Raw genomic sequence first — 9772 nt, forward strand, 5'->3', positions numbered from 1 at the left:
GTGAAGGACACAAACGGCAAGTCAAATGAAAAATAGTGGCGAATCCTAGCCGTGCGATGATGCCGAGATATTTTTCTTCAACCGCCAACCCGCTGTGCCTGTGCGCCGCACCGTGTGTGCCGTCCGGCTAAACCCGACCATCCGCTTCCGCTGCGCCGCCCATTCCCAAGGTTTCAGGACCCCTCTCCAGGTCTCCGTTGCCGCCGCCGCCGCCGCCGCCATGGGCGGCGCCTCCAGGCTGCTGTCCTCCCTCCTTCTCACCTCCTCCCCGCTCCGTCTCCGCCCCTCCGCCGCCGCCTTCGCCCTCTTCATCTCCACGCCCACCGCGGCATCCCGCCGCCAACTCCTGCTCTCCTCCCTCTCTCCCCTCCGCACGCTCTCCACCTCCGCCGCCGCCTCACCCCTTCCCTACAGCTCCAGCTCCGCGTCGTCAACCCCACAGCCCCACGCCCCTTTCCCGGAGTGGTCCCGACTCGTCGACCGCCTCGCGGCCGCCGGTTACGCCGCCCGCGTCCGCTCCGCCGCCGACGAGCTCGCCACCACCTCCGGCTTCGGCCTGTCGGCCGAGGCGGAGTCCACTGTGTCCTCCTGCCTGGCCTTCGCGCGCGACCGGCCTGACCTTCTCAGGTGAAGTGAATCACTTGGCCATCTGGCCGACTGGGTTTCCCGCGTTGCTGATTAATTGGGTGTGACTGCAGGTCGCTGCCTAGGAAGGATGTCGAGGTTGTGGTGGCTAACGCTGCACCGGCTCTGTTCAAGGATGGGGAGGCATCTGCGCAGCGGCTGCAGCAGTACCTTGCCCAGGGCGATGTGAGTTCTTACCTGTTTTGCAAGTAGTCGGTCAGATCGCGTAATGGTTTGTGGAGTAGTTTCTAGCAGGTTTGAGTAGATTTTAGAAATCTGTGATCATCAGGTTTGTGGAGTACATTATTATCTTGGTTAGTTCCCTCAAGTTACTACCTATGTGTGCCCTACCGATTTATAGCCATATATTATAAAGGTGTATTAAGAATGCTACAATAGCATCAATTCCTATTTCACGAGGGTCTCAATCTACCCGGAGTCAGGGTTACAGATAGCTGTCGGTACTCGCCATTTTCCAGAAAGTGATACAAAGAAATGTAGTACTTAAAAATCGTCATGAATTTTAACCTTGATGCATCGAACTTGCATTCGAGCAAGCAGTGGATAAACAGAGCTTAACTAGGAATTTATACAGCTTACTGCTCTAGTTTACTGTTATAAACAGCCAAAGGGGCACACACCTCGACTAACAACTTGTATAACTACCATATCATCAAACATAACTTGCGTCAGGTGGAGGCATGAAGGTTTCGTATCTGGCGGCAGAGGCTGTGGCGTTGCGAGGAGGTAGTGATTAAGGCAGAGAGATTTCCATTAACATCTACCATATACGGTTACAGATTTGACTCAGGCTTCGGTTTGAGATGATTCGGTTAGAACCGTAGAAGTATTCCTATCTATTTCATTTGTAAAAAAAGCCGAAAAAGAGGATAGTTGGGGATAATCCACATAAGTGTATCCTGTATGGAACGACTGATTTCTTAAGACTCCTTGCAACTGGTTTAAATTACCTGTTTACACTTCACACTGTTGACCCCAGCTATGCATTTTGACGAAACTATATTGGTCAACACAATAAAGATGGGTTATGTATTCCCAGGCAATGGAATCAGTCAAAGCAGAAACTGTTGACATTGTTCGGGACTTGTTAAGTTATGCATATAGTTCTTCAGACAGCTATGTAGAAGACAAAGAACTCACTGATTCAGCTGTCAGAAATATCTTGGCTGAGCTAGTAAATTCTAGTGGAGTTTCCAGCACCTCCAGTTTTCCAGCACCTCCAGTTTTGTGTGATCATTAGGTTTGTGGAGTACATTATTATCTTGGTTAGCTCAAGTTACTACCTATGTCTATGTGTGCTCTACCGATTTATAGCCATATATTGTAAAGGTCTATTACGAATGCTACATTAGCGTCAATTCCTGTTTCACGAGGGTCTCAATCTACCGGGAGTCAGGGTTACAGATAGCTGTTGGTACTCGCCATTTTCCAGAAAGTGATACAAAGAAATGTAGTAGTTAAAATCGTCATGAATTTTAACCTTGATGCATTGAACTTGCATTCGAGCAAGCAGTGGATAAACAGAGCTTAACTAGAAATTTATACAGCTTACTGCTCTAGTTTACTGTTATAAACAGCCAAAGGGGCACACACCTCGACTAACAACTTGTATAACTACCAAGTCATCAAACATAACTTGCGTCAGGTGGAAGCATGAAGGTTTAGTATCTGGTGGCAGAGGCTGGCAGGCTGCGGCGTTGCGAGGAGGTAGTGATTAAGGCAGAGAGATTTCCATTAACATATACCCTATACGGTTACAGATTTGACTCAGGCTTCAGTTTGAGATGATTCAGTTAGAACCGTAGAAGTGTTCCTATCTATTTCATTTGTAAAAAAAGTCGAAAAAGAGGATAGTTGGGATAATCCACATAAGTGTATCCTGTATGGGACGACTGATTTCTTAAGACTCCTTGCAACTGGTTTCAATTACCTGTTTACACTTCACACTGTTGACCCCAGCTATGCATTTTGACGAAACTATATTGGTCAACACACTAAAGATGTGTTATGTATTCCCAGGCGATGGAATCAGTCAAAGCAGAAACTGTTGACATTGTTCGGTACTTGTTAAGTTATGCATATAGTTCTTCAGACAGCCACATAGAAGACAAAGAACTCACTGATTCAGCTGTGAGAAATATCTTGGCTGAGCTAGTAAATTCTAGTGGACTTTCCAGCACCTCCAGTTTTGTGGAGTCAACAGTCGGGCAAAATACCTTGTGTCAACCTGAACGATTCTCTAGGCCTCTAGGACAAAATGTTGAAATGAAGCGAGGCGACTGGATTTGCACAAGGTTTGTTCTGGATTTTCATTTATTGATTGAACAGTTGCACACCACACCACCTTACTTTAAAGTGTCAACCAATTCTATATCTAATCTTCCTAGATGTGATATGGCTAAAAACATATGCAGTTTTTTTTTGTGCTGTAGCAAATAGTTTTGCACAAAGCGTGCATCTATATGATAAATCAGTTTCTTTTTTTGCATCCTGCTATTGTTGTCTAATAGTCTTAACACTCAACTTGTCTTACCTATGTGTATATTTGTTCATCAATATTCCTAACCAAAATCACAACCAATTATTGTGCTATTCTCATAATTTTGTTTAGAGAGCCACAAAACTTGCATATATAAAACAAATACACAACTGCTTATCTTGTTCGGTGCATTGCGCGCCTTACGACTTTTTTGAAACATACCTTTCATATTTCTCATAATGTTGACTCTAAATACGCTCTGCAATATACAGATGTAGCTTCATGAACTTTGCAAGAAATGCAAGGTGCCTTGAATGTAATGAGCATCGGCCAAAAAAGATGTTGACTGGCGGAGAGTGGGAATGCCCTCAGTAAGCTCTTACATGCTATCTTATAAGATTTTTTTGGCTTTTAAATTCATCTATACTTTGAGATGGCTGACTTCATATTGTCCTTTTAACAAGGTGTGACTTCTATAATTATGGGAGGAACCTGTCATGCTTACGATGTGAATGCAAAAGACCAGCGTCAATAGCATCAAATCCTGCCTCTGCTGGTTTAGGCGGCGTGGCACAGCTTCTTGATGTACCCAATGCTGGTAGATCAGAAATTGAGAGAAAACTCGCTGAAAATGATGAGAAGGCAGAAAGGTGGTTGAGCAAAGTATCTCAACTAGACGATTCTGCTGATTTAAGTAGTCTGGCAGCTGATGAGGATTTTCCTGAGATTATGCCTATGAGGAAAGGGGTCAATAAATTTGTAGTTAGCACACGCAAGACACCATTGGAGAGAAGATTGGCAAGTGCACAGTACAGCAGTAACAATAGCCCTCAAGCACCAGCATCTGACTCCAAGATTAGTCAAACATTAGACAGGATACTTGGGCGTTCGACATCTATTTCTTCGCCAAACAATCAGTCTGACAATGGGGATGCAAATGCTAGTGCTCCCAAGAGATTAACAGGCCATCTTAGTGATATTGATCCTGTTCCTTTTGTGCCACTATCTGCAGATTTATTTGCCAAGCCACAGAACACAAAGAGTAATGAACAAGCAGATATGGATGGCCAAATAAATAAGGAAACTGGTAGTTCATCTGATGTCACACTGGCCTCAACTGAGAGGAGAGATGTCGATAAATCATTAGATGCTGCTGAGAAATGGTCCAAGAAAGTTGCAGAACTCGGCAATGTAAATAACCTTTCAAGTGCTATTTCTGATGAAGACTTTCCTGAGATTATGCCAATGAGGAAAGGCGAGAACAGGTTTGTTATTAGTAAGAAGAAAGACCGCTCACTGGCATCACCACAGTTCAAAAGGCGCAGTGTGCTTGAGCAGGCAGACAATTCCAATTTCACCCCATTTGTTCCGTTTCCTCCTGATTATTTTGCCAAAAAAGATGCGCCAGCAGAAAGTACTCCCGATACAGGAGTTGTTTCAGAAGGTTCCCCATCGGTTGATAAGCTGCCGGAAACAAATGCTTCATCAGGAAATTTGGGGAATAGCCTGAACACCTCACAGGTAATGGGCAGTCAGGCAAGTAGCAACATCAATAATGAGAACTGGAACAGAAATTACTCTCAGCAAAACTTGAGTACAGGTGGAAATACACGGGGTGGAAGCAGCAACCAGCAGCATCAACAGCAACCTCATGAGCTGGGTGATCGACTTAGTGGTACATCAAGTACCAGCGCTTGGAACCCAAACTACTCCCAGGGGAGGTTTAATGATGGCAGAGGTGTATCTGGCAACTATCAACATCCACAGCAACCTCATAAGGTGGGTAATGGATCTGGTGGAACTTCGAATACCGATGCTTGGAACACAAACTACTCCCAGGGGAGGTTTAACGATGGCAGAGGTGGATCTAGCAACTATCAGCATCAACAGCAACCTCATGAGGTGGGTGATCGATCTAGTGGGACTTCGAATACCAGTGCTTGGAACACAAACTACTCCCAGGAGAGGTTTAATGATGGCACAGGTGGATCTAACAACTATCAGCATCAGATGCAACCTCATGAGGCGGGTGGTCGATACAGTGGCACTTCGAATAACCATGCTTTGAACACAAACTACTCCCAGGGGAGCTTCAACGAGGGCCGAGACGTATCTACTCACAATGGGGGCGGCTATTCTGCACAACCATCTTATATGCCCGGTTATAGTAATAACAATAGCAACAGCAATTCTTGGAGCAGCAGCAACAACCATAATTGGAGTGGTTCACATCCAGATAACAGCACTGCTACTAGCGGCAGTGCTTCAGCTAACCCTAACCAAGCAACAGGCTACTCAAGTTACGGAGGCAGAGGTTATACAGGAAAGAGTTTAGAAGGTTCTGCTGTGAGGGACCCTGATCCTCTGGACATGTCTGAGGAAGCTAAGGCTGAGAGATGGTTTAGGAGGGCAGCACAGATAACCAATGTTGAGGATCTTGTCAACATTCCCGATGAGGACTTCCCTGCGATAATGCCGATGAGGAAGGGGGTGAACAGATTCGTAGTGAGCAAGAGGAAGACGCCATTGGAGCGGAGATTGACCTCTCCTCAGTATAGAAGGAACCTACCTGTCGTAAGTTCTGAACCGGACAAAGATGCTAGCTGAAAGCAGATCTGTCTATTCGAATGCGAGGGTGGAGTCTACACATGGGTATATACTTTACCCCAGATTGGAATAATAAGCAGTAAGGGGAAATCCACATAGAGGAGATAGCTGAACACCCAGAACATTTTTGTGTATGGTAAAATTTTGTTTTCCGAGTCTCGACTGCTATCGATTTGCTGGGTCATTTGCTATGTGTATCTTATGTGCTAGGAATTGTGATCATATGCATGTGTTGTAACTGAAATGTTCTATACTGAAACCGTGGGTGCAATCGTCAAAGAATTTTTTTTCCGTCGGATTTAAGCACCATATACTGTTACTCTATCGCCTTTTATGCTCTAAAACAAAAATGTCTGCCAGTCTTCATAAAATGCAGCTGATTTTTTGATACGTTGGAGTTGGATCTAATGGTTCATCCTTGGATTCCTCTAACCATCGCCACTGCCGGCTTTTTATCTAACCTCACCGGCCGCCAGTGCCTCTGGTTGAGAATTCCCAATTTATGCTCTTTTGAGTACCGTGTTGATGACTACCCTGCCTCACGGCAAGCTCTGATTCGCCTATGTTTTCATTGGAGGCGAACTTTGCTTCGCCATGCCAGAATCGCGAGGTTGCAGACTTGCTGTCGGCTAGAACCAGCCAAAGAAAAAAAGGAGTTGGCTTGCCAAAATAGCAAACGCGAAAGTAAAGCTAGACTCCATTTTTTTAGACGATCAAAAAAATGTACGGAGTATATGCTAGCTCAAAAAGAATTCGATCATAGTTTGCCAGGAGCTTTGACCTAACACGAGGAGGCGTCGCGCAGCACGAGAAAGGAGAAAAACGACAAAGTGAAAAGCCCGGTCCAGCAACATTGGGCTCCAACCAGTGACCCGACGAGAACGGCCCATTAGCCCAACAACTCCACGCCCATCCCACTCGCGAGGTCCTCAAAAACCCTACCCAGGGCACGCATCTTCCCTCACTTCCCCCATCCGCCGCCGCCGCGCCTCCCTCCTCGCTCAAGGTATCCACCATTCTTCTCTCCCCTCCCTCCCCTACTCATCTCTCTCGCGTCCTCCTAGATCAATCTGTGCGCCCGCTGTTCCTCCTTCCGCCGCGCTACTCGTTCACCAGTTCGTCCGTTCGCTTTGTAAGTTCTGGTTCGTTCTGATCCGAGGATAGTCAAGCTGCGTTTCTTGAATCGTAGGAACGGGTACTCGCTTTAGCTTTTTCGTTGGGTTTCGCCGTCATGTATGGTAGAGATGGCGCTATTTTGCGTGGACATTCGTTTGTTCCGATGCGAAGTACCATGGGATAGCACATAGTTTGCTATTCCGTGATCTGGATTTGTTCATCCATTACCTAAACCGTAAGTTTCTTTTGTTGGAAACTTAGCCAAGTGCCTCTGCTGTTCGTCAGATCTTGCATAGGTACCGGGCGGCGGAAATCACATCTGCTGCTGCAGTTTTTCCGTGGCCTAATCATTACTGCGCAAGATGTACATGTGTACGCGGTTTGCAGCGGCGACCTTGTGGTCACAGTTAGATCATTGATCCAAATCCGTTCATTGTTTTTTCTTCTTATGATAATGATTGTCTGAACCAGATTTCAGAGCACAAGTACTGAGGCACGGTAGCCGTTCTGGTTGCGCAGTTGCCATTTATTTGTTGTGCAACAGGAACACGGGAACCCGCTTTGCAGCAGAGACAGAACTCGCCTTTCTGCTGCCAGTAGTCGCCCGACATCTCCCATTTTTAAGCCTTTTCATGTGATGCGCAAGTAGTCACCGTTTGCAGCAGCGGCCAGAGCTTGTTTCTCTGCTTGTTTTTTAGGTTATTTTGAATCAGGGCACAAGTACTGAGGCACGGTAGCCGTCCTGGTTGCGCAGTAGCCTGTTATTATTAATTGTGCAATATAGACATGGGAACCCGCTTTGCAGCAGCGATTTGGCAAACTTTCTGCTGCCAGTAGTCGCCCTATATCACTTATTTCAAACACTATTCTTGAGGATGACTTAACTCCCATCTTTCAGTTGTGTTTGTCTTCTAAGTTGGTTGCCATGTGGTCTAGATGATTGTGCTTTTATGTGAAACTTCTTGCTTCAAGGCTTTACAAATTGCTCGTATTTGTTCTGATATCATTTTTCTTGTGAAATGTTGGCAGGCACTTGCGGAAGTTCTCCAAGGCTGCCAAGATGGTGCTGAAGTAAGTAACACATGTGCTTTTATTTTAGCAAACACCTCTGTTTTGTACTTAGCTTGATAGTAATGAATCCGGGGACACATTTTTGTGTTTGTATTAAGCGCTAAGATCATTTTTCTTTGCTTTACAGGACTGAGCTTTGCCGTTTTAGCGGCCAGAAGATCTACCCAGGGAAGGGTATCAGGTTCATCCGTGCAGATTCACAGGTAAACTTCTTTTGCTGAAGATCATCAATATCACGCTTGGAAATTGTTCCTTATTGGTTTGGATATATTTCCTGCTACAGGTTTTCCTTTTTGCCAACTCAAAGTGCAAGCGCTACCACCACAACAAGCTGAAGCCTGCAAAGCTTACCTGGACAGCAGTGTACAGGAAGCAGCACAAGAAGGTACCACATTTTAATTGCTTTGTTCTTAGTTCATCTAGTAGCAATGTCTACCTTGCTGTTGTTGCATTATCCTTTAACTTGTGAAATGGCGCTGACATGCTTTGAGTTGATAGCTTATTGTTGTATATAAGCAGCATGTTAACATTTAATGTAGGGCAATCCCACCCTAGTCAAGTAGATAAACCATTTGTTACATTATTTATAAGTTGTGTACACAATACAATTCTGCTGCTAGCTTCCTTATTCTGTCCATGCATATATGTCTAAACATTTACCAAATACATCCAAGCCTATCCTATTGTAATCTTGAGGTTCATAATATGTGGTTTCCCTCTTCTGTGAGTTATTTATTGGTTTGGCTTACTGGTTCATTCTGTCATGTCTAATCAAATGTCTTACTGAGCTTTGTTTCAATGTGTCATTGCAGGATATCCACGCTGAAGCAGCGAAGAAGAGGCGCCGCACCACCAAGAAGCCATACTCACGATCAATTGTTGGTGCCACCCTGGAAGTTATCCAGAAGAAGAGGGCCGAGAAGCCAGAAGTCCGTGATGCTGCCAGAGAAGCTGCTCTCCGGTACGTTCTCCATATTCAGTTGTTTGTACCAGCACTGTTTCTACTCTACTTGAGACTATTTCTATGCTAAAAGTGATGGCCAAATTAAACCATGTTATAAAACTTTCAATCTTCTTACAGCTCTTGCTTTCTCTCTAATATTGGTTGATGCTGTTATTTTGCTTTTCAATCGTTTTATTGATTCAATCTTCTAGCTGTCCTTGACATTTGTACATCTGCAGTGAGATCAAGGAGCGTATCAAGAAGACCAAGGATGAGAAGAAGGCAAAGAAGGCAGAGGTGACCAAGTCCCAGAAGTCACAGGGCAAGGGTGCCGTGCAGAAGGGTTCTAAGGGTCCCAAGCTTGGTGGTGGCGGCGGAAAGCGTTGAAAGTCGATTGCACCATAGAGATAGAGTTCTGCTGCCTAGCGTTGTCTCCTATCCTATCATAGACCTTTGTCAAGTTACCCTGCTGTTTTGAAGTTTCACCTTTACTCTTGAGGTTGAATGTCTAACGTTTTGGATTGCTTCGATGAGTTTATTTATATTGGTACTTATGTTGGGTGTTACGAGTTTGCAAGTTTTCTTATTGCCGTCAACCCCGAAGGGATGTCGACTTGGTGTTAAGCATGTTGAAGTCGCCAGCCTCCAATAGAGGGTAACGATGCTCATCATGTATGTTCCCTTTGAACAACAACTTTGTGTTGAAGTGTTGGCGAAAGGCGTGTGCTACACTGGTTTGTGAATTCTGGCATATTGAGAGGCAGTAGAAACATGCAGCATAGGAAAAGAAAAAAAAGGTCTCTCTTGGTCCCCACCTTGAAGTGGCATAAACAAACCAGACACGGACACAACACGCGACCAGGTGATGGACTCGACCTAGGACTTGGACACATCGGCATGGAAACCGATTA

General features: G+C 45.2%; 2 protein-coding genes across 2 annotated transcripts; both read left to right on the plus strand.

Moving 5' to 3' along the window:
- Window positions 1-205: 205 nt before the first annotated feature.
- LOC124659519 (zinc finger protein VAR3, chloroplastic-like) lies at window positions 206-6034 on the plus strand. The gene is made up of 5 exons (XM_047197385.1): window positions 206-627; window positions 699-810; window positions 2665-2939; window positions 3397-3495; window positions 3589-6034. Exons 1-5 carry the CDS (start codon window positions 221-223, stop codon window positions 5729-5731), a joined length of 3036 nt encoding a protein of 1011 aa, XP_047053341.1. The 5' UTR covers window positions 206-220; the 3' UTR covers window positions 5732-6034.
- Window positions 6035-6667: 633 nt separating this feature from the next.
- On the plus strand, window positions 6668-9427 carry LOC124666760 (60S ribosomal protein L24). The gene is made up of 6 exons (XM_047204088.1): window positions 6668-6737; window positions 7877-7918; window positions 8046-8121; window positions 8202-8303; window positions 8731-8879; window positions 9101-9427. The coding sequence occupies exons 2-6, from the start codon at window positions 7908-7910 to the stop codon at window positions 9246-9248; spliced, it is 486 nt and encodes a 161-aa protein (XP_047060044.1). The 5' UTR covers window positions 6668-6737; window positions 7877-7907; the 3' UTR covers window positions 9249-9427.
- The last annotated feature ends 345 nt before the right edge of the window (window positions 9428-9772 follow it).

Source organism: Lolium rigidum, chromosome 6 (assembly GCF_022539505.1).
Source record: "Lolium rigidum isolate FL_2022 chromosome 6, APGP_CSIRO_Lrig_0.1, whole genome shotgun sequence".
NCBI classification, from domain to species: domain Eukaryota; kingdom Viridiplantae; phylum Streptophyta; class Magnoliopsida; order Poales; family Poaceae; genus Lolium; species Lolium rigidum.

Bases quoted from the DNA above. Each gene is read 5' to 3' on its own strand.
- LOC124659519 (XM_047197385.1), top strand. From the start codon at position 221: ATGGGCGGCGCCTCCAGGCTGCTGTCCTCCCTCCTTCTCACCTCCTCC. The intron at 628-698 runs GTGAAGTGAATC...GTGTGACTGCAG, and splicing joins GACCGGCCTGACCTTCTCAG to GTCGCTGCCTAGGAAGGATG. The intron at 811-2,664 runs GTGAGTTCTTAC...ATGTATTCCCAG, and splicing joins AGTACCTTGCCCAGGGCGAT to GCGATGGAATCAGTCAAAGC.
- LOC124666760 (XM_047204088.1), top strand. The intron at 8,122-8,201 runs GTAAACTTCTTT...TTCCTGCTACAG, and splicing joins TCATCCGTGCAGATTCACAG to GTTTTCCTTTTTGCCAACTC. The intron at 8,304-8,730 runs GTACCACATTTT...GTGTCATTGCAG, and splicing joins ACAGGAAGCAGCACAAGAAG to GATATCCACGCTGAAGCAGC.